Source organism: Cricetulus griseus, chromosome 6 (assembly GCF_003668045.3).
Source record: "Cricetulus griseus strain 17A/GY chromosome 6, alternate assembly CriGri-PICRH-1.0, whole genome shotgun sequence".
Taxonomy (NCBI): domain Eukaryota; kingdom Metazoa; phylum Chordata; class Mammalia; order Rodentia; family Cricetidae; genus Cricetulus; species Cricetulus griseus.
The window spans coordinates 132,488,310-132,507,300 of NC_048599.1; the positions used below are offsets into that span (position 1 = coordinate 132,488,310).

At 45.2% G+C, this 18,991-nt stretch overlaps 1 protein-coding gene and 1 long non-coding RNA gene across 2 annotated transcripts in view; one reads left to right on the forward strand and one right to left on the reverse strand.

Moving 5' to 3' along the window:
- LOC100773941 (low-density lipoprotein receptor-related protein 1B) overlaps positions 1-18,991 on the forward strand; it is a 1,050,824-nt gene that overhangs the window by 255,540 nt on the left and 776,293 nt on the right. Inside the window, exon 13 of the mRNA XM_035447074.1 lies at positions 17,688-17,810. Within this exon, the coding sequence (XP_035302965.1) occupies positions 17,688-17,810 (123 nt within the window). The remainder of the gene's footprint in view (positions 1-17,687; positions 17,811-18,991) is intronic.
- On the reverse strand, positions 12,082-15,905 carry LOC113836469. Its single transcript, XR_004770484.1, has 3 exons — positions 14,639-15,905; positions 14,215-14,534; positions 12,082-13,020 (listed from the first exon to the last, which is right to left on the reverse strand). It is a non-coding gene; the product is annotated as an uncharacterized LOC113836469 (long non-coding RNA).

Genomic DNA, 18,991 nt, shown 5'->3' on the forward strand with positions numbered 1-18,991 from the left:
TAGGCCCTCCCAGGGTGGTTGCTATGCTCTCTACGTCATTGTCGTGCGCTTGTCCGTAAAGCACACCCAGAGCCATAAAGCATAGCGCCACCAGCTAACTTCTGATTGGTTCCTTGTCACAAGACAGGCATCTGACCTCTAAGTGACTAAGGTTCCTTGTCATGAGACAGGCATCTGACCTCTACGTGACCAAGGCAGGTTTATGGCAAGCACGTGTTTGGCTGTTATGGCTGCCAAAAGGGAAGCCGGTTCCTTCATTACATAGCTTCCATTCCATGCTTGTCACCATCCATATGTGTTGCAGGTACTTGTAAATTCACATAATGACAGAACACTAAAAAATGAACAGTACTGGAAGATTATAGAAGGCAAGATTTATGTTTTCCGTTTTTTTTAAAAAAAATCAGAATCAGAGAAAAATAAGGCTGACAGATTGTTTTGTACTGTAAACATATTCCACCACCTGCTGGAAATAAACATTTGCTGGGGATTGAATTGCTAAGGTCCATAGCATTGAGCTATTAATACAGAGTTGCCAAATAATTTTATATATCATATGTGTCTTAATTATTGTTCAGTGGAGGTTGTAATATACCTTTAACTTTTCTTTCCTAGGCATTATATTCACTGAACACAGTTATATCTGTAAATTAAAATGAAAATGAGGAAGGCATTATTCATGATAAAATTCTTTTATATCTGTCTGCATACTCACATATATATCCATCTGTGTAGTCATATTTTTATTGCCATCATTCTATGCAATCATGCCTGTGTCTACACCTATGTATGCTCTAAAATCTGTGTTTACATGTGTCTATGAACTGACATATATCTAGATATATCCATGTCTAACACCTGATTCTACATCTATGCGCTCAAACATAAAAATGCATGACATATATCATACATTTTAAATGATACATGTAACTGCAGCATCTATCCCTGACTCATGTGTATATTTGCACCCCATGCACACATGCCTGAATTTATCTCAATCCCTGCACCACACCAGCATCTATAATGTTTTTGAACTCACACCTGTACCTGTCGTGCCCCGACATGTCCCAGGCCCAAGCCATAATAGCCATGACATTTGGCCTGCGTGGAATTGGAAACTCCTTGCAACCCAATGGCTATAAAGAACAAACACAGGCATCTTGCCATCTTTTTCCACGCTGCAAAACTAGAGTCTCTTCTTTATTCAGCATCTTTCTGGTTGTTTCCTAAACATGCTTCCTAACTCTCTGTCATCACTTATTACTTACACACCTAACCCTCTGCCCAGGTGCAGGCCTATTCAAATGCTTAGTTCTGTAGAGATGCAAACTAGGGGACATTCCCCACTGAGGCCATGCTATTCAACAGCAAATTAGCTAGCATCTCCTATTCAATGCGGATCAGAACTCCTAGTTATTGGAACCACTGGAAATTTCCTAATGGAATTTTCCTGATCCCTGACATGTACCTGTATCTATTCCCATGCTCACACATGTATCCACATCTGTCTCTGTCCTCACACATTGTATTTATATTGACAATAGTTGCTCTGTCTTTCACATTGCTAACTCAAAGTATCATTCATTCAAAAATTAATCAAAAACTCTATGTGACACACATAATTCATAGTACTTCTAACTCTGGAAGAATCATGAATGGAAAGAAAAGATAATGTTTGGGTCTTCAAAGAAAGTCCCTTGGACTTGACAGTACAAATTGTTATTAATGCAGTTGTATTCATATTTGAATATTTAAGTATATTCACTTCCAATGTAAGTTACTCTAGAAATATAAGTTGTAGTAGTGTTTGGTAGTTGTTTTTATTTGTTTAATAAATTTTAATTCAGCTTATTCAAGTAAATTAAATAAAAGCATTGATTTAAATAAAAATCTTAAATTTTTATTAGTAAAGATAAAGACATTATTAAACAAAGTAATTTTAACAAGGATTAATTATTTTGCATTTTTACATCTCAGAAACTTCATTTAGACACCTAAATATGCAACTGATATAAAATCAAATTAAAATATTGTTATAGCTATAAATAGATAAAATTGAATGTACATACAAGGTAACCATCTATGAGAACTATGCAGTATGGGTTTTATATTCTGTGACTGTTACTAATTACTGACCAGTTCCATGAAATGTATAGATTATTTTTGACATTGAATTTGAAAAATAGTAATGTTTGAAGATTATTTTATGAATTATCTTTAAAAGATATAACTTCAAGAAACAGTATCATATTAGCTCTGATGGGGATATTTTCTTAGAATGAAATTGAAAAATATGTTCAGTCATTAAACAAAAAATTTTATGCTCTTCCAATAAGATATGTGGAACTATTCATATTAGTTTATCTTTGTGATTTCTATTACCGAAGTACAAATGCTATTTCTTCCTTTTCAGAATGTTGTATTCAAATTAAAGGAATGTATTTTAAACTTTAAATAATGCTAATTTATTTCAGAATATGGAAATTTTTTATTCTATGGGAATATATGTATTGCCATTCATTTATGTATTTAGCAAAGATCTATAAAGCATTCTGTATCCTGATGAATTCTAGTCAATAGTTTATTATTTCTTATGGTTTAAGTTATATATGCCCCCAAATATTATGAAATAATTCTAAATTTCTGAAATCTGGATGATACTAAAAGTTGAATATGCAATTTAATGCTGTGCATATTGCGAACACAGAAAGGAAAGGGTACCTGAGTGTCCTTTAAAGTTTCTCATATTTATTCCATAATCATGAAAAACATATGGGGCATCTGGAAGCTGCATAAAATATTTTCACATTTCTGAGCAGAAAAATATATAAGATAATTTTCATTACCTTTTTAGTTTGGACATTGAGCTCATTGCTTGCATTATTTGCTACCTTAGCTTTGAAGCATGTTTTATATTTTTATGCTTGTAATGAAAGACTCTAGGATCGAGGAGTCTCCACAAATCGGACAGTCCCCCCCAAAACACTCAATGTCCAGTCCAGCTGATGTAAAAACAAGAGTTAAGTTTATTGTGGGACATTTGCACAAACGGGCTTCCCAGTCCAACAGACAAAGGAAGCCCTGTTCCTCAAAAGCAGGCTTCTTTTATAGGAGAAAACCATAGACTTTTAGGGGTTAGGGTGGTGACCAGGGTCACAGGTTCTTTGGAGGTCTCTTATCTTTGGGGCTGGATGGTCTCCTGACTCAGTGGGATAGTCTGTTCTTATCTTCATGACCCCAGGGCAGGGTGGCCCTCTGGGAATTCTTGGTATTTAGTTAGGTTGTCTTGTGGCCTTGTAAGGGAGTTATTGCTGCCAGCTAGGAAATTCCAGGGACTCAGGTCATTGTGACCTTGGTTAGATTTCTAAGTCAGGTCACCCTGTTCTTAGTGTGAGAGGTTTTTTCCCTAAGTCTCCTTATTTTATTTCTTTGTTAATTCTTAAGTCCTTCATTCCCCCCATTTTTTTCTTTTAGGTAACCCATTCTTGGGTTACTAGTGGACAATTTTATCTTGTCCCCCATCTTAGGGAGTTCTTTTGATTTAGCATTTCGACCAGGGAAATGGGCGACATATTTCTCATGCTACTTCCTGTTGACTTTGGGGTGTCATTAGGGGTCTAAAAAATAAAATAAAAAAACTTAAATGTTAGTCAAAAGAAAAGGGGATTTAGGCAGTGGAGAAGCAACTGGTTGACAAACTGTTGAAGAGACAGGAGTGTCTGCATCCGCACGACTGGTTTATATTCTCAGCATGTCTGGGGCTCATGGTCCTTCGGAGCAGGCTGTAGTCAGCAGCTGATACTCAGATGTGTTCTTGAGTCCTAACAAAAAACTTACAGATTTGGGTTAGACTTCAGCACTTGGCACAGTGTGGTATTGCTGAGTTAGGATGAGGGCTTGAGTGATGGATAACCTTTCACGTATAAACTGTAGGAGCCTAGTGAGGAGACAAGGGCCAAATGTCAAGAGTAAGAGGAGTATGAAGAGGGGTCCTACCAGGGTGGAAATTAGGGTAGTCAACCATGGGGTCCTATTGAACCATCCTTGTTGAGCCTCGGTCTCCCTCTGTCTTTTAGCTAATCTCTCTCTCTGAGTTTTGCCATGGAGTCCCTAATTACTCCTGAGTGGTTTACATAGAAGCAGCATTCCTCTGTGAGGGCAACACTGAGTCCTCCTTCTTTTAGAAACAATAGGTCTAGCCCTCTCTGGTTTTGGAGGGCCAATTCTGCCAGGGAGGCCAGTGATTCCTCCAGCCTGGTTATTGACTTTTCTAATTCCTTTAAATCTGCCATCATTGCATTTTTGAGCTCACTGTACTGTTGTGGTCCTTGGACAAGGGCCTCGGTCCCTGTACCAATCCCTAACAGAACAGCTAGGGTTATGGACACTGGTTCCCTTTGATATCGGGTCTGATGAGAACCGTACACATCCTCCAGATAGCCCGCTGAGGATGCTACAATACACAGGGCATCAATTGGACCAGCACACAGAAGTCTTTGGTTTGGTTGAGGGCTCCTGTATGTATACAAGGGGTGAGCCCAGTATTGCAGGCCCGCCATAGGCCTGGACTAGGTATCAGGTAGGTGGGTTTTGTAGGCTTCGGGAAGGTGTGGTTACAAAGGTCTTGGTGAGACTGGGAAACAGGGCCTAGGCAGGTACCCATTCCTGAGACTTGAGTAAGGGTTAGTTTAAGATGTGCTTTCCAATCACATTGAGATGAATCAGTGGTGTTATTAAATGTCCCTAGGGTGGCTATGCCCTCGTAGTAGGGGGTTGCAGAAGCAAGGCATAGCCAGCAAGGGTTAGTCATATCTGGCCTGGTTTGGTTAAGGGCAGAGAAGGCTCCCCTGACCAGATTAAAAATTTGATGTCCAGTAGATGGAATATTTTCTACCTGGGAGGCAGTGGCGAGGGAGGGCCTGGTGTCGGTTGGAACCTGGGTAATGACCCAAGCCGGAGCTCTGGGTTGGGGTAGCTTTGGGGTTCCCGGGTTTCTAAGGACTGGGTTAGGCCCTATCGCCCGTGGGGTAGGACTCTGTATCAGCAACCAGACCTTGAATATGACTCCTCTATCTGTTCCTTTCATGTGCCATCTTAAACCCCAAGTTTTCTCGGTTAGCCAGGCCACATAGGTTGCCTTCCCACGGTCAGTGAAGCTGATTTTCAGAGGGAGGCAAAGAGCTCCTTTGCAAGTTCGCTCCCAGTCTCCAAAACTACATTGGAGGGATTTCGAGTAGCTCCGCTTGACAGTTATCAGATCTCAGGAGGAGCTGGGTTTCCAGTAAGCATCCCTGGTAGTTTCGCAACCCCTTTTAGCACAGAAATATTCATTATAACCTCCACACTCTGAGCTCCGGGGCTGCCCCTCCAGGGGACACACATAGAAATCAAATCCAGCCTGCTCGCACTGTGTTATCTTATTGCTGCAGCCAAATCCGCAGTTTCCTCTACCCATGTTGGCTGTCATCTGATCTGCCCCTATAGTCGGGATATCCCAGGTTTCTAGACCTGGGCTAGGTGACAAAAATCAGGGGTGAGTGTAAGCCATCAAGTACAGGGGGACTGGAGGCTAGTGACTGACCAGACGACTTCCTCTGTCTGGGAAATCACCTGCCAGGTTAGCTGCTGGGGGGCATGTGGGGCTCCTTTAACTAGGACTGAGAAATGGAAAAACATCGAGCATAGTGAAATAATCAAACATTGCATAAAAGTCTTATCTTGAGCCAGTTTTGAGTACGCTGCAGCTTCCATTCTGGGGTCTCCCAGTTCGTCGCCCAATTCTCATTGGTGTTAGCCTTCTTGGCATGTGAGGTGTGGACCCATGCTGTGATCCCGTCCACCTTGAGTGCTGTGGGAGTGGTCAGAAGCACCCTTCCAGCAAGGCTCCAGGGTCTTAGACTGGTGGCATCTGATGTATATGGAGTCCCCAATCTGGAATGGGTGAGGTACAGCAGGGTTTCTGGCCTGGTATACTGCAGCAGATGGTTTCCAGATCTGGTTTTGAATAATCTGGAGTGCGCATAGTCGGGCCTGGAGGGATGGTGAGTCAACGGAATGGTTAGGATCAGCGGGGAGCACATCCATAATGGGTGGGGGGCCTCCAAACAAAATCTCAAAAGGTGTGAGCCCATGCACTGAGGGGCTATTTTGAACCTGAAATAGGGCCATGGGCAGGAGCTACACCCAGTCTTTAGTGCCAGTCTCTAAGGCTAATTTGGTCAGGGTCTCTTTAATTGTTCAGTTTGCCCGTTCTACCCGACCTGAACTTTGGGGTCGGTATGCACAATGTAATTTTCAATTGATCCCCAATGTTTTGGCCACCAGCTGACTTACCTGGGAGACAAAGGCAGGTCCGTTATCGGACCCTATTACCTTAGGCAGTCCAAACCTCGGGAAGATCTCTTCAAGAATCTTCTTGACCACCACTCAGGCGGTCTCATGCTTAGTAGGAAAACCCTCAGTCCATCCTGAAAAGGTGTCTATAAAAACCAGGAGGTACCTGTTCCCAAAGCTACTGGTTCTGATTTCTTTCGGTGAAATCAACTTCCCAGTTGGTCCCTGGCCATTCTCCTCTAACCCTGGTTCCCTCAGGCAGCTTGAGCCGTCCTTATTCACCTTTGCACAAGGGGCACAGGTGCTGGTGATCTGTTGGATGAGGGCATTGGGGTTGTGGATATAGTAGGTTTGTTCTTCCTGTTTTAGAAGGATTTTTAGCTTTTTGTGCCCGAGATGGGTCCATCGATGTAGTTGCGACAAAAGTTCCTTAGCGACCCCCTGAGGAATTTTTCCTTGGTAGCGCCAGACGTTTGCCTCCTGGTCATAGTTGGCCCCCAGACTCTGGACTGTTTCTAAGTCGCTGTCCGTGTATTCGAATCCTTGACACGGGGTTGGATCAGAGGTCTTTAGGGAGAGGACTTGTGGCCCCAAGGCTGCTTTTCTGGCCTCTTCATCGGCCATTCGGTTCCCTCTAGCCACTGGGTCATTTCCCTTCTGGTGTCTGGGGCAGTGTATAATGCTCAATCTTCATGGCAGAGAAAGAGCCTGCAAGAGCTCTAGGATCTCAGTCTTATTTTTAATATCTTTTCCTGCTGAAATCAAAAGTCCCCGTCTCTAATAAATTTCTCCATGTACATGGGCTGTAGCAAAGGCATAGCGGCTGTCTGTATAGATATTGACTCTATGGCCTTCAGCCATTTTGAGTGCTTGGGTCAGAGCAATCAGCTCTGCTCTCTGGGCTGAGGTTCCTGGTGGCAAGGCACTGGCCCATATTGTAGTCTGCCCATCCACCACCGCCGCCCCTGCCTTTCCCATACCGTCTTGCAGAACACTGCTCCCGTCCGTGAACTAGGTGTGCTCGGCTCCTGGTAGCGGTTGATCCATCAAGTCTTCTCGGACTCTGAAGGTCTCAGCCAGGATCAGGCAGCAGTCATGGGGCAGAGTGGTTTCTGCATCCGAATCCGGAAGGAGGGTGGCCGGGTTTAAGGATGTTGCTGCCCCGAATCGAAGTCTGTCTGGGTTGAGGAGCAGAGCCTGGTAATGTGTCATTTGTGCATTTGAAAGCCATAGATCAGGGGTTGTCGGACCACTGCCTCAATCGCATGGGGGGCTATCACTGTGAGTGGCTGACCCTGAGTAATCTGTCTGCGTCCTTGGTCAGAACCGCCACAGCAGCCACCATCCAGAGGCAGGGGGGGCAGGCCATGGCCACATAGTCCAGTTTCTTAGAGTGTTAGACACCACGGAAAACTCAGGTATCCGGGCTCCCAGGCCATGAGCCAGGTCACCCCAATCACCAGGCAGATTTGAGAGCTTGCGCAAACTGCATGAGGCTTTATTGTAATTTAACGAGCTAACCCCATGTTAGCTCGGGTCTTTCACCCACCCACCATGGCGGATGGCTAGCAAAGACAGCTCCTAGGGCCTCCCGAGAGATCTTATAGGTATGCACAGGCTCACGATTGGTGTGCCCCCAGGCTTGGAGGGCTTGTCCTGTGTTGATTGGCCAACTGGTTGTTATGGCCCATAGGCCCTCCCAGGGTGGTTGCTATGCTTTGTGCTTCATTGCTGTGCACTTGTCCATAAAGCACACCCAGGGTCGTTAAGCATAGCGCCACCAGCTAACTTCTGATTGGTTCCTTGTCATGAGGCAGGCATTTGACTTTCTAGTGTCTAGGACAAGATCATAGAAGCACGTGTTCGGCCGATATGTGTCCCGCGCTGTATGTTCTCGCCGGCAAGAAATACACGCAGGACACTCGGATCCTTCTGCAGAAAAGCTTTAATGCATCTTGAGAGGGGAGAGCATAAACTTACCAGAGCAGAGACTCTGAACCAAGAATCCCGTTCCTTAATAAAGGCTGGCAAGCAGCCGCCTGGGACGTGTTACCCTATGAATGGCTTCAGCTCCTCAGGCCAAATGAGCCACGGGATAGGCAGAGATCAAAGGAATGGAAATTACCCAGCGCCTGTGAAGTAATTTACATTTGGTGTCTGCAGGCACCATCATTGTAATGGAGAATGCAGGAACGGCTCCCTACATATCCCCCTTTTTTTATTAATTAATGATAAGGCTTTATATTTTTACAAGCAAATAGGTCACCCATATGTTGAGGGATAGAGGCAGAGGTTGTACCTTCCCAAATCAAACATTAAGACTGTGTACAAGAGTCGCCATCAGGCTGTTAGCTTGACCCGAAGCGCTCTCGACCTGTCCTCTGCCGTTTTTCTGGGAAAGGGAGGCTCGGGCAGGCAACCCTTATGCAGGACAACATGCCTCCCAGAGAAGCCTGCATACTAGGCAACTCTGTGCGATGCCTTTGCTCAACACCCTCATGGGCTGCTCAAACCAGACACTCTACCCTGTGCAATGAGCCTAGGCTCCGGGTGTGCAAGAGCTGTCTGGCCGGCGGCCTATTGCTTAAGCATAGTTAGCCAAATAAACGCTTGGGCGATAACCATCTTGCCTCTCTTAGTTTTGAGCCTAGAACTTACATACCAGCCAGAGAAGTAACACCAATCCGCAAATGGCTGCATCAAACAATCCCACCCCCACCCCTTTCTCTCCGTCAAGGACAGGAGTTAATCTGGATAACAATAGCGGCTCTCAACTCCCGGGGAGAGGGTGGAGTTCCGACTTTTGAAGGTCCGAAGGGGCTCTTTGGGTGAGTCTTTCTGGGATCCACAGAGGATTTTCTTCATCCTGTGGAAAAACACATATCGCTCCCCTGGATCTTATGAGAATAGGATCCGGGCCTCTCCAAAGACCAGTTAAGATATCTTTCCATTTTACCATTTAATACTCATTGGTCAGGGTCATGCCCATGGCTTGTAACACATCTCGCCCCCACAGATTTACTGGGAGGGGCAAAATATAAGGGGTAAAGCGTCCCTGCCTGCCCTCAGTGCTCCGCCAGACCAAGGCGGCAGCACTAACAGCTGGAGAGGATTGATATCCAAGGCCTTGAAGAGAATGAGATGAAATCACAGTAGGCCAGGATTTCGGCCACCAATGCAATGAAATGATGCTTTTGTCCGCCCCTGTATCTGTAATCCCCTCAAATTCTTTTCCATTAACCAATAATTTCATAGTTGGTCTCTCATCTAGGGGTATGGCCAGATATGCTGAATCATTACCGGTAGAGCCCAAGGCTCTTTTTCGGGAGGTGCAATTCTCTCTATCCCCAGGGGAGGGCAATAGCACTAATTGTGCGATCTTATCTCCCTGCTTTATGGAGAACACGCCCCGAGGGCTGGAGCAGAGGACCTGGAATTCTTCCTTATGATATGGATCTACGATTCCAGGATACACAATGAGTCCTTGTAAGGTCAAGGAACCTCGGCCCAAAATAAGCCCAATGGTAGCGGGGGGGTAAAGGCCCCGGAGACTGGATTGGGACTGGCTGAACATTCATTTGGGGCATTAATAAGAAGTCGGAGGTGGCACACAGGTCCACTCCGGAGTGTCCTCGGGAGTCCCTTCCTTCTCTGAGTTGCTTTTCCGGAACTGGTTCCCATATTTCTGAGGGCCCTGGGACCATGGGCCCCGCGGCCCGTTTTTTGGTTGGGACGCTTTAGGTTCCTCCCTAGGGGGTAAAAGCCTACCTTTTATGTCCCGCACAGATTTGCATTTGCTGGCCCTATGATAACCTTTTCCACAGAGCCTGCACAACTCCACTTCTCTAGTCCTTTCAGGGGCTCTACAGTCCTTTTTAAGGTGCCCTGTTTTTCCACAGTTAAAGCAGGCAGACATATTTTGGCGCCTTTGGGTTTGTAAGATGGCTGCGGCCAAGCCTGCATTAGTAAGTGGCCCTCCGAGTTCTCTGCAGATCTTTAACCAGTCCTGTAAACCTTTACTTTTCCGGGGGGCTATGGCTGCTCGGCATTCTTGAGTTGCTTGTTCAAAGACTAATTGTTCAATCAGAGGCATGGCTTGTTCTGCATCACCGAATATCCGGCTAGCGGCCTCTGTCATTCTGGCCACAAAGTCTGAGAATGGCTCCTGGGGCCCCTGGACTATCTTTGTAAGATGTCCACCTGATTCATCCCTTTTTGTCAATGCCTTCCATGCTTTAATGGCGGCAGCTGATATCTGGGCATATACGCCCCAAATGTAATTAGTTTGATTGAGGGCATGTGGCCCCTGTCCTGTCAGCATTTCAAAGGTCCATTGTCTCTGATTTTCATTTTCTGCTGTGACATTGGCCTTTGCCTGTGCCTGGGCTGCATCATAAAAAAGAGCCTTCCACTCCATATATTGTCCCATATTGGGGAGCACTGCCTTTACTGTTGTCTCCCAATCAGTGGTTGTCATAGCATAGTTTGCTAGTCTTTCTACTTGTATTGTTTTAAAAATGGCATTGACCCCATACTTCCGGACTGATTCAGCCAATTCTTTAATCTGATTATAGTCTACAGGAGCATGTACTCTTGCCCCCTCATTTTCAAAGACTGGGAAAGCCATCTGCAATTTCCTTCGCTCCTCTAATGGTAAAAAAGAGTCAGTACCAAATAATGGGGGTGCTGATGGAAGTACACCCGCTGGATTAACAGGCGATGGCCTCATATTTGCTTTCACTTTTGGCAGCCGATATCTATCGGGGTGGTATCTGTCCTCTTTATATCGTGCTGCCTCCTCCTCTAGCTCTGCTTCCTTGCTAGAGTCTAAAATCTCAGAGTCTGAGCTGCTCAGCTCCAAGGCCTCTAGTTTCGTTGTAGGGCAGAGGCTAGGTTTTGAGTCTTTATTTCTCTTAAATTTACCGGGGTGTGACCGGTTATTCCCTATTTTCTCTCCCCCTTTTTTTATATCCTGGGGAGGGCCTTTTTCCTTGGACATGTCCTTCCTTTTTCGAGCTCCTATTCTCTCATCTCGTTCGGTTTCTGATATATTATCCTGTACCTCTTTAAGCATTTTTTGACTCTCTGCTATCATGGGACGGCAAGCCTCAATCTCTAAACAGTTTTTAATTAGGTCTCTCTGTTTTGAAGAGCTCATTATGCTGGAGGCTACCTGGGGTAAGCTTGGTCTCGAACTGGAACACCAGCCACGGTGGGCATAATATAAGACCAATGTGAACAAAATTAGAATAAAGACTAGAATTAAGGCTTTTCCATCCCATAGTGGTGACAAATTAAAAGCAAAGTCAAAAAAGAAGGTGTCAGAATAAGGCATACCTCTCCGAACTTACCACCCTGCAGTTCTGAATCCGCCCCGTTAGAGGGGTCTCCGCAATGCCGGAGATGTTAACAAGTTTCCCGGGTTTCGGCACCAGATGTCCCGCGCGCTGTATGTTCTCGCCGGCAAGAAATACACGCAGGACACTCGGATCCTTCTGCAGAAAAGCTTTAATGCATCTTGAGAGGGGAGAGCATAAGCTTACCAGAGCGGAGACTCTGAACCAAGAATCCCGTTCCTTAATAAAGGCTGGCAAGCAGCCTCCTGGGACGTGTTACCCTATGAATGGCTTCAGCTCCTCAGGCCAAATGAGCCACGGGATAGGCAGAGATCAAAGGAATGGAAATTACCCAGCGCCTGTGAAGTAATTTACATTTGGTGTCTGCAGGCACCATCATTGTAATGGAGAATGCAGGAACGGCTCCCTACAGATATGACTGCCGAAAGGGGAGCTGGTCCCTTCAAGAGAAGTATGCTACAGGTCTCTTCCAGGGTCTGAGCTGCTGTTGTGTTAAGACTCCTTTTGCCATCCCAGCTTTTTCATCCACATAAAGGGTTAAAGCATTGTTTATGTTGGGGAGGCTTAGTGCAGGGGCAGACAGTAAGGCCTTTTTGATGCCATCAAAGGCCTTCTGATGCTCCTCTGTCCATGTAAAAGGGGTGCTAGCTTTAGTAAGAGGATACAGTGGGGCTGCCAGCTCCGCAAAACCCGGGATCCAAAGACGGCAGAACCCCACGCTGCCCAGGAATTCCCGAACTTCCTGGGAGCTCTTGGGTGGTGGAATCAGGGCCACAGCTTGCTTACGGCTTTCTGTTAGCCATCTCTGGCTACCCTGGAGCCGGTATCCTAAGAAGGTGACCTGCTCCCTGCAAACTTGGGCTTTCTTTGCTGAAGCTCTGTACCCCAGTTCCCCCAGCTTTTGCAGTAAGGCCCCGGTACCTTAGAGGCAGTCTTGTTCAGATTCTGCTGCCAGGAGGAGGTCATCTACGTATTGAAGCAGGATCAGGTTAGGATTATGGATCCGGAAGTCTGCTAGGTCTTGGTGTAGGGCCTCATCGAAGAGGGTTGGTGAGTTCTTGAACCCCTGGGGGAGCCATGTCCAAGTGAGCTGGCCAGAAAACCCAGTCTCGGGGTCCTTCCATTCGTACGCGAACATGGGCTGGCTCTGGGGACTCAGTCTGAGGCAAAAGAATGCATCCTTAAGATCTAGCACCATGTACCAGATGTGGCTCGGAGGCAACATGCTCAGCAAGTTATAAGGATTGGACACTGTCGGATGTATGTCCTCAGTACTCCGGTTGACCTCCCGCAGGTCTTGAATGGGCCTGTACTCTCCCGTACCTGGTTTCTTTATGGGGAGAAGGGGGGTATTCCAAGGGCTGTGACAGGGCCTAAGGATACCTTGTTGTAATAGTTTATTAATATGTGGCTTGATTCCTTCCCGGGCCTCTGGGCTCAAAGGATATTGTTTAATGGCCACTGGGGTGGCTGAGGGCTTGAGGTTGATAATTAAAGGAGGCTGATTTTTAGCCAACCCCATGCCTGCTGTTTCTGCCCAGGCTTGGGGATATTTTTCTAACCAGCTAGACTCCATGGTTGGCGAGGGGGGTGAGGGATCCTCTAGAAGTCTATATTCATCCTCGAGCCTTAAGATCAATACTTGGAGGGGTTATCTTCCCTCTCCTGTGATGGTGGCCCCTTCTGGTGGAAGTGAATGTGGGCTCCCACTTTAGAGAGGAGGTTTCTCCCTAATAAGTGGTAAGGACATTCGGGCACCAGCAAGAAAGAGTGAGTTACATGTCCAGTGCTCAGGTGGACCTTACGTTCAGTTGTCTATTGGTGTAGCTTTCCTCTGGTGGCACCCTGGACCCAGGTGGTCTGGGTGCTCAGGGGTCCCTGGGTCTGAGTCAGGACTGAGTGCTGAGCTCCCGTGTCTACCAAGAAAGTTACGGGTTGCGCCCCAATGTTAAAAGTTATCCCGGGATCAGGGGGAGGCACCTGGCCCTGACTGGCCTAATCTGCCTTTTCCAGAGAGAGAATGGGGATGGGCTTCTGCCTTGGATTCTTCCGGGAATCTTTGACCCAATGTCCCTTTTCCTTGCAATAAGCACACTGGTCTCTCTCCACTCTTGTTCTCCTTTTGTCACCCAGGTTCCCTGTCTGACCTGGCCTATGTTCTGATCTCTGAACTACAGTGGTCAAAATTTTAGCCAGGTCTTGGTTTCACTTTTTGTCTCTTGCATTTTCCCTGTCCTCCTACAACTTTTGTAATCTTTCTTCTTTTTCTTCTGGAGTCTCTCTCTTATTGAAAAATCTTTTCTGCTTCCTTTACTAAGTCTCAAAGGGTGTACCCCTGTAGCCCCTCAAGGCACTGTAGTTTTGTACGTATGTAGGGCACCGATTGTCCAATGAATGACATGATTATATCGGCCTCCCTATCCTGAGCCTGGGGGTCACAGGGGGTGTACATTCTGTAGGCTTCCATCAAAAGCTCTAGAAACCCTGCGGGGGTTTCTTCCAAGCCCTGAACTACTGCACGTACCTGCGCCAAATTTGTGGGGCACCTTCCTGCCCCTTTGAGACCCGCCAACAGAGTCTGGCGATAAAGACGGTGACGCTCCCTATGAGCTGCTGTGTTGACTTCCCAATCTGTCGTCTGATCAAGGGAAAGACTTCATCTATTTCATTGGGGATCTGGGTGGGTCTGCCATCTCGCCCCTGGACATTCTTCTGGGCCTCTAGGAGTACCCATTGTCTTTCCTCGGTTGTGAGGAGAGTCTGCAGGAGCTGTTGGCAGTCATCCTAGGTGGGCTGGTGGGTGACGAGGATAGATTCAATAAGACCTGTCAAGGCCTGAGGGTCCTGTGAAAAGGGGGGGGGTTATGTGTCTTCCAATTATAAAGGTCCGAAGAGGAGAAAGGCCAGTATTGTTAACGCCCCTCCCCCATCGACCTGAGGGGAAAGACCTGGGAGATCCCGGAGCTGTCAGGCCCCTCCAGTGTCCTGTCTCTTCGAGATCAAAGTCGGGTGGGCGGTGGCAAAGGGGCCCTGGGGGCGGTGGGGGGCTCTTGTCAGGTGCTGGGAGCTGGGGTGCTGCCTGCTCAGCATTAGGGTAAGGAGGAGGGGGGTCCAGGAGGAGGAGATCCTCCTGTATATCGGGCAAGACAGTAGGGGCTTTGGGCCTAGGGTTGGGAGACCGGAGCTCTGTCAAAGGGAACAGGGAAGAAGTTGAAGGGGGTGCAGAAGGAGTAGGGATGAGTGGAACAGGCAAAGGCAGAGATGTCGGGTGGGGGCCCGAAGGAGGGGGTGGGAAGAAGGGCCTGACCCAGGGAGGAGGATCATGGCTCAGGCTCTCCCAGGTGGCAACACAGGGTACCTGGTCGGGGTAGCCCTCCGATCCTGGCTGGAAAACACGAGTTTTGACCTGCAAGATAGTAGTGAGGTCAAAGGTACCGTCTCTTGGCCAGCCTGTATTGAGAGCAGGCATTCTGAGAAACAGAGAGTACGCCATTTTTTCTTCCGGATCTCTACTGATTCATTGTGCGCTCGGTTAAAAAACGTCTTGCCAGTGACCTAAAGTCAAACTTAAGGGGGTAGTTAGTTGCTGACCCATGGGGAGAAGCAGAGATTGACACAAATGACAAGTACAATAAAACAAAATATAAAAGACAAGACAAACCACACTAGACAGGTGGCACCAAACCAGTATCCAAAAAACAAGCTACAAAGCGGAAGGGAAGCAAAGTCTGGGTCCAGCCGCCTCCCCAGAGAAGTGAGACGTTGTCTCTTCTCCCTCCTCCAAATGACCCTCAGACTTTCTTCCTGGCCGAACCACGAACTTCCTCGGAACACGTCTGTTCAGAGCAGAACCATGATTCTCGGAATACGTCTATCTCCCTCTATGGTCCTTACCAAATACCAAACATCAAACAAAACACATACACACATAGACTGTCTTACCTCCAACTGGCTGTGAAATTGAGTCTGGGGGAGTCCTGATCTCAGTGGGATCTCCAAATGAAAGACCCTTGGATCGAGGAGTCTCCACAAATCTGACGGTCCCCCCAAAAACACTCAATGTCCAGTCCAGCTGATGTAAAAACAAGAGTTAAGTTTATTGTGGGACGTTTGCACAAACGGGCCTCCCAGTCCAACAGACAAAGGAAGCCCTGTTCCTCAAAAGCAGGCTTCTTTTATAGGAGACAACCATAGGCTTTTAGGGGTTAGGGTGGTGACCAGAGTCACAGGTTCTTGAGAGGTCTCTTATCTTTGGGGCTGGATGGTCTCCTGACTCAGTGGGATAGTCTGTTCTTATCTTCATGACCCCAGGGCAGGGTGGCCCTCTGGGAATTCTTGGTATTTAGTTAGGTTGTCTTGTGGCCTTGTAAGGGAGTTATTGCTGCCAGCTAGGAAATTCCAGGGACTCAGGTCATTGTGACCTTGGTTAGATTTCTAAGTCAGGTCACCCTGTTCTTAGTGTGAGAGGTTTTTCCCTAAGTCTCCTTATTTTATTTCTTTGTTAATTCTTAAGTCCTTCATGAACTAAATGTACTTTTCATAAATTTGAAAGAATTGGTAATAAACTTAGGTTATTTCTTCAGATCTTAGATGTACAAGCTAATTTGTAGGAATTTATAGTATTCAACACCATTGTGGAGGAATTACCTCTCCTGGCTCCATGAAAATCCAACTCTTCTGGGCTACAGTGTGATAATCCCACATGTGGTTTCAGTTGCAGTATTGTGCAAATTAATCTTAGCTGTTTATTGCTTATGGCCCAAGTAAATAAAGGCTTTTCATTTTGTTGCTTTGCTTTTAAAAGAATAAAACATTTATTTATTTTTGACATTGAAAATTGAAGCATGCTATAAGATGACCTGACAATCACACTGCCAATGTGCTTCTGGCGTTTTATAGTTCTCTCTGTAAAAGTAGACTCAAAGCTAAGCAACCTCTCTCATCTCTCTCTTACTTTCTCCCTCTTTCCCCCCTCTCTATTTGTTTCTGTCTTTCTTTCTGGACTGCCACTCTAGCCTCTCCTCTTCTTGGGCTTGATTTGTTATTCAGACTGGTTTAGAACTCACAGCAATTAACCTAATGAAAGGAAAAGGCCATGATACTTTGATTAATTTTCTCAACTGCCTGTCCAACCTACAAGAACAAATGATGCCAAATTTATGATTATTACTTTGTTTTAGCTACACATCTATAAAAGTCTTATCTCCAAGGTCTTCAAATATGTCCTTGGTATTGTCTATGATCAACATGGGCTCCTCACATGTTTATGAATTCCTTTAAAAATGTCCTGTCCTTTTTTTCCATCAGTGTCTCTGTTCCCTAAGCCTCTAATCTATCACTTCTCTTGAGTGCTGTGAATTTTTCCAGTATCCCATGCAACATGAGGTCCTCAGCACAATTACATGCCAGTAAACTCATCTCACTAGAGAACCAGTCACTCTCCCAACATGCTTTCTTGTTCAATGTGGTTTCCATCTACATTCTCAGAGACATGCTCTACTTTTCAAACATTCGGGTCACACGGCTATGAACATAACTGTCCATGACAGACCAAAGGCTACCTTCCTCCTAGCTCCTGGTACATAGAAAATGATTGTCTGGCACTCAGTCCTTCTCCAACCAGATTACATAGTCCTTTTACCTACCAATGCAATGTATATTTTTTAAAATGTTTTTGAAAGCCATTTCTATTCAGGAGGAATTTTGGCTATATCCACAAAGGTGAACTTTATATCACATATTGTGCACATAATATTCCCATGTATATCTCACTGAAAGAGAGTATTTTTGAAAGCTAAATTTGGCAGTACATGCCTGTAATTCTAGAAGTTGGGTGGTAGACAAAAGGAAACAAACAAACAAACAAAATAGGACAGGGAGTTGAAAGGTAGCTTGTGTTACATAGTTTTAAAAGTAAACCATATTTTAGAAGTTCCATGGAGTTCTTCCTTGCTGTAATCAAATGTCTGTGACAATTTCCTTTCTTTTTCTCTGCAGGTGACAATATGTGCCGTGTAAACAATGGGGGCTGTGGTACACTCTGCCTGGCCATCCCAGCAGGCCGCGTGTGTGCTTGTGCTGATAATCAACTTTTGGATGAAAATGGTACAACTTGCACATGTAAGCTCCTTTTTTTTTGACACTCATTGTGTATGTGGATTTTTATGAAGACCAGAATTATGTTACATAAACAATACAGAAATCACAACTGGAAAGACAGATCTGTATAACTGCATAGGTAGGATCGTAGCCTGCATTAGGTGGCTCAATTCCTAGCATATATAGAATGAGAATGGCAATGTGCTGCATGACATCCTGTCCTTCCCTACAAGTTAGTGGACAACTTAAATGCGTCTATGCCACAGAAACAAATCCTTCATGTCCTACTAAGCTCCACAATCAGCATTTGCAGCTGACAACACATAATTGTTGGTACACAGGTTAGTCCTGAATTGATAATAAATGACTTGGCAGTTCAGACAAATGAATTTGGAGGTAAAGAACAAGGAGTAATACCAATAAAGAGACTTCTAAGGAATCTATAGGCTATAAAAGCAGGGAACCAACTGGACTGATTGACTTGTGCAAAAGATACTTTTATTGGTTTTGTCATATCCTTCAATTTACTATGCCTGTTATTCCAGAGTGAATTAAAAGTTCTTAAAACCCAAGTTTTATCCCCTAAGCACAGCAACAGCCACAACAATATGCATGTATTGAAAACTAAATAAAAATTTCTGGAAGAATTTAAAAATCAAATTGTGGCTCAAGGCTCTCCAGATATAGAATTGCAATAGGATGTATGTATGTATGTTGTATGTATGTATGTATGTAAGTATGTATGTATGTATGTACATATATGTGTAGAAAGATGACAGGATTATAATAAGTAGTTGACTGATATCCACGGAGATTGAGAAGCCTTAGAATCTGCAGTCCTCAAACTAAACTACAAGATAGGTGAAATGTTGGTCCAGTGAGACTGCAGACTCAAGTCTCAGATGTAGATGTTTTATTTCAGATGGATGAGGGAAGAACTCTGGGCTTACAGAAGTCAGACCCAATATCATTTCATTTTGGAGTTGGATTCTTTATTACACTGTACTTTTATTTTTTGGCCTTGGCTCACAATCCAGTGTCTGTTACTTTAGGTTCAATTTTGTTTAACATAAACATATATTTTAAGTAAATATTCATTGTAAACATGATCCTTCAGAACTGAATTTTAAGTCCTCTCATGCCTGATGACTAGAGATATGTATGATATATTGCTATATATAATTGTGACTTTTTCAGTGTTT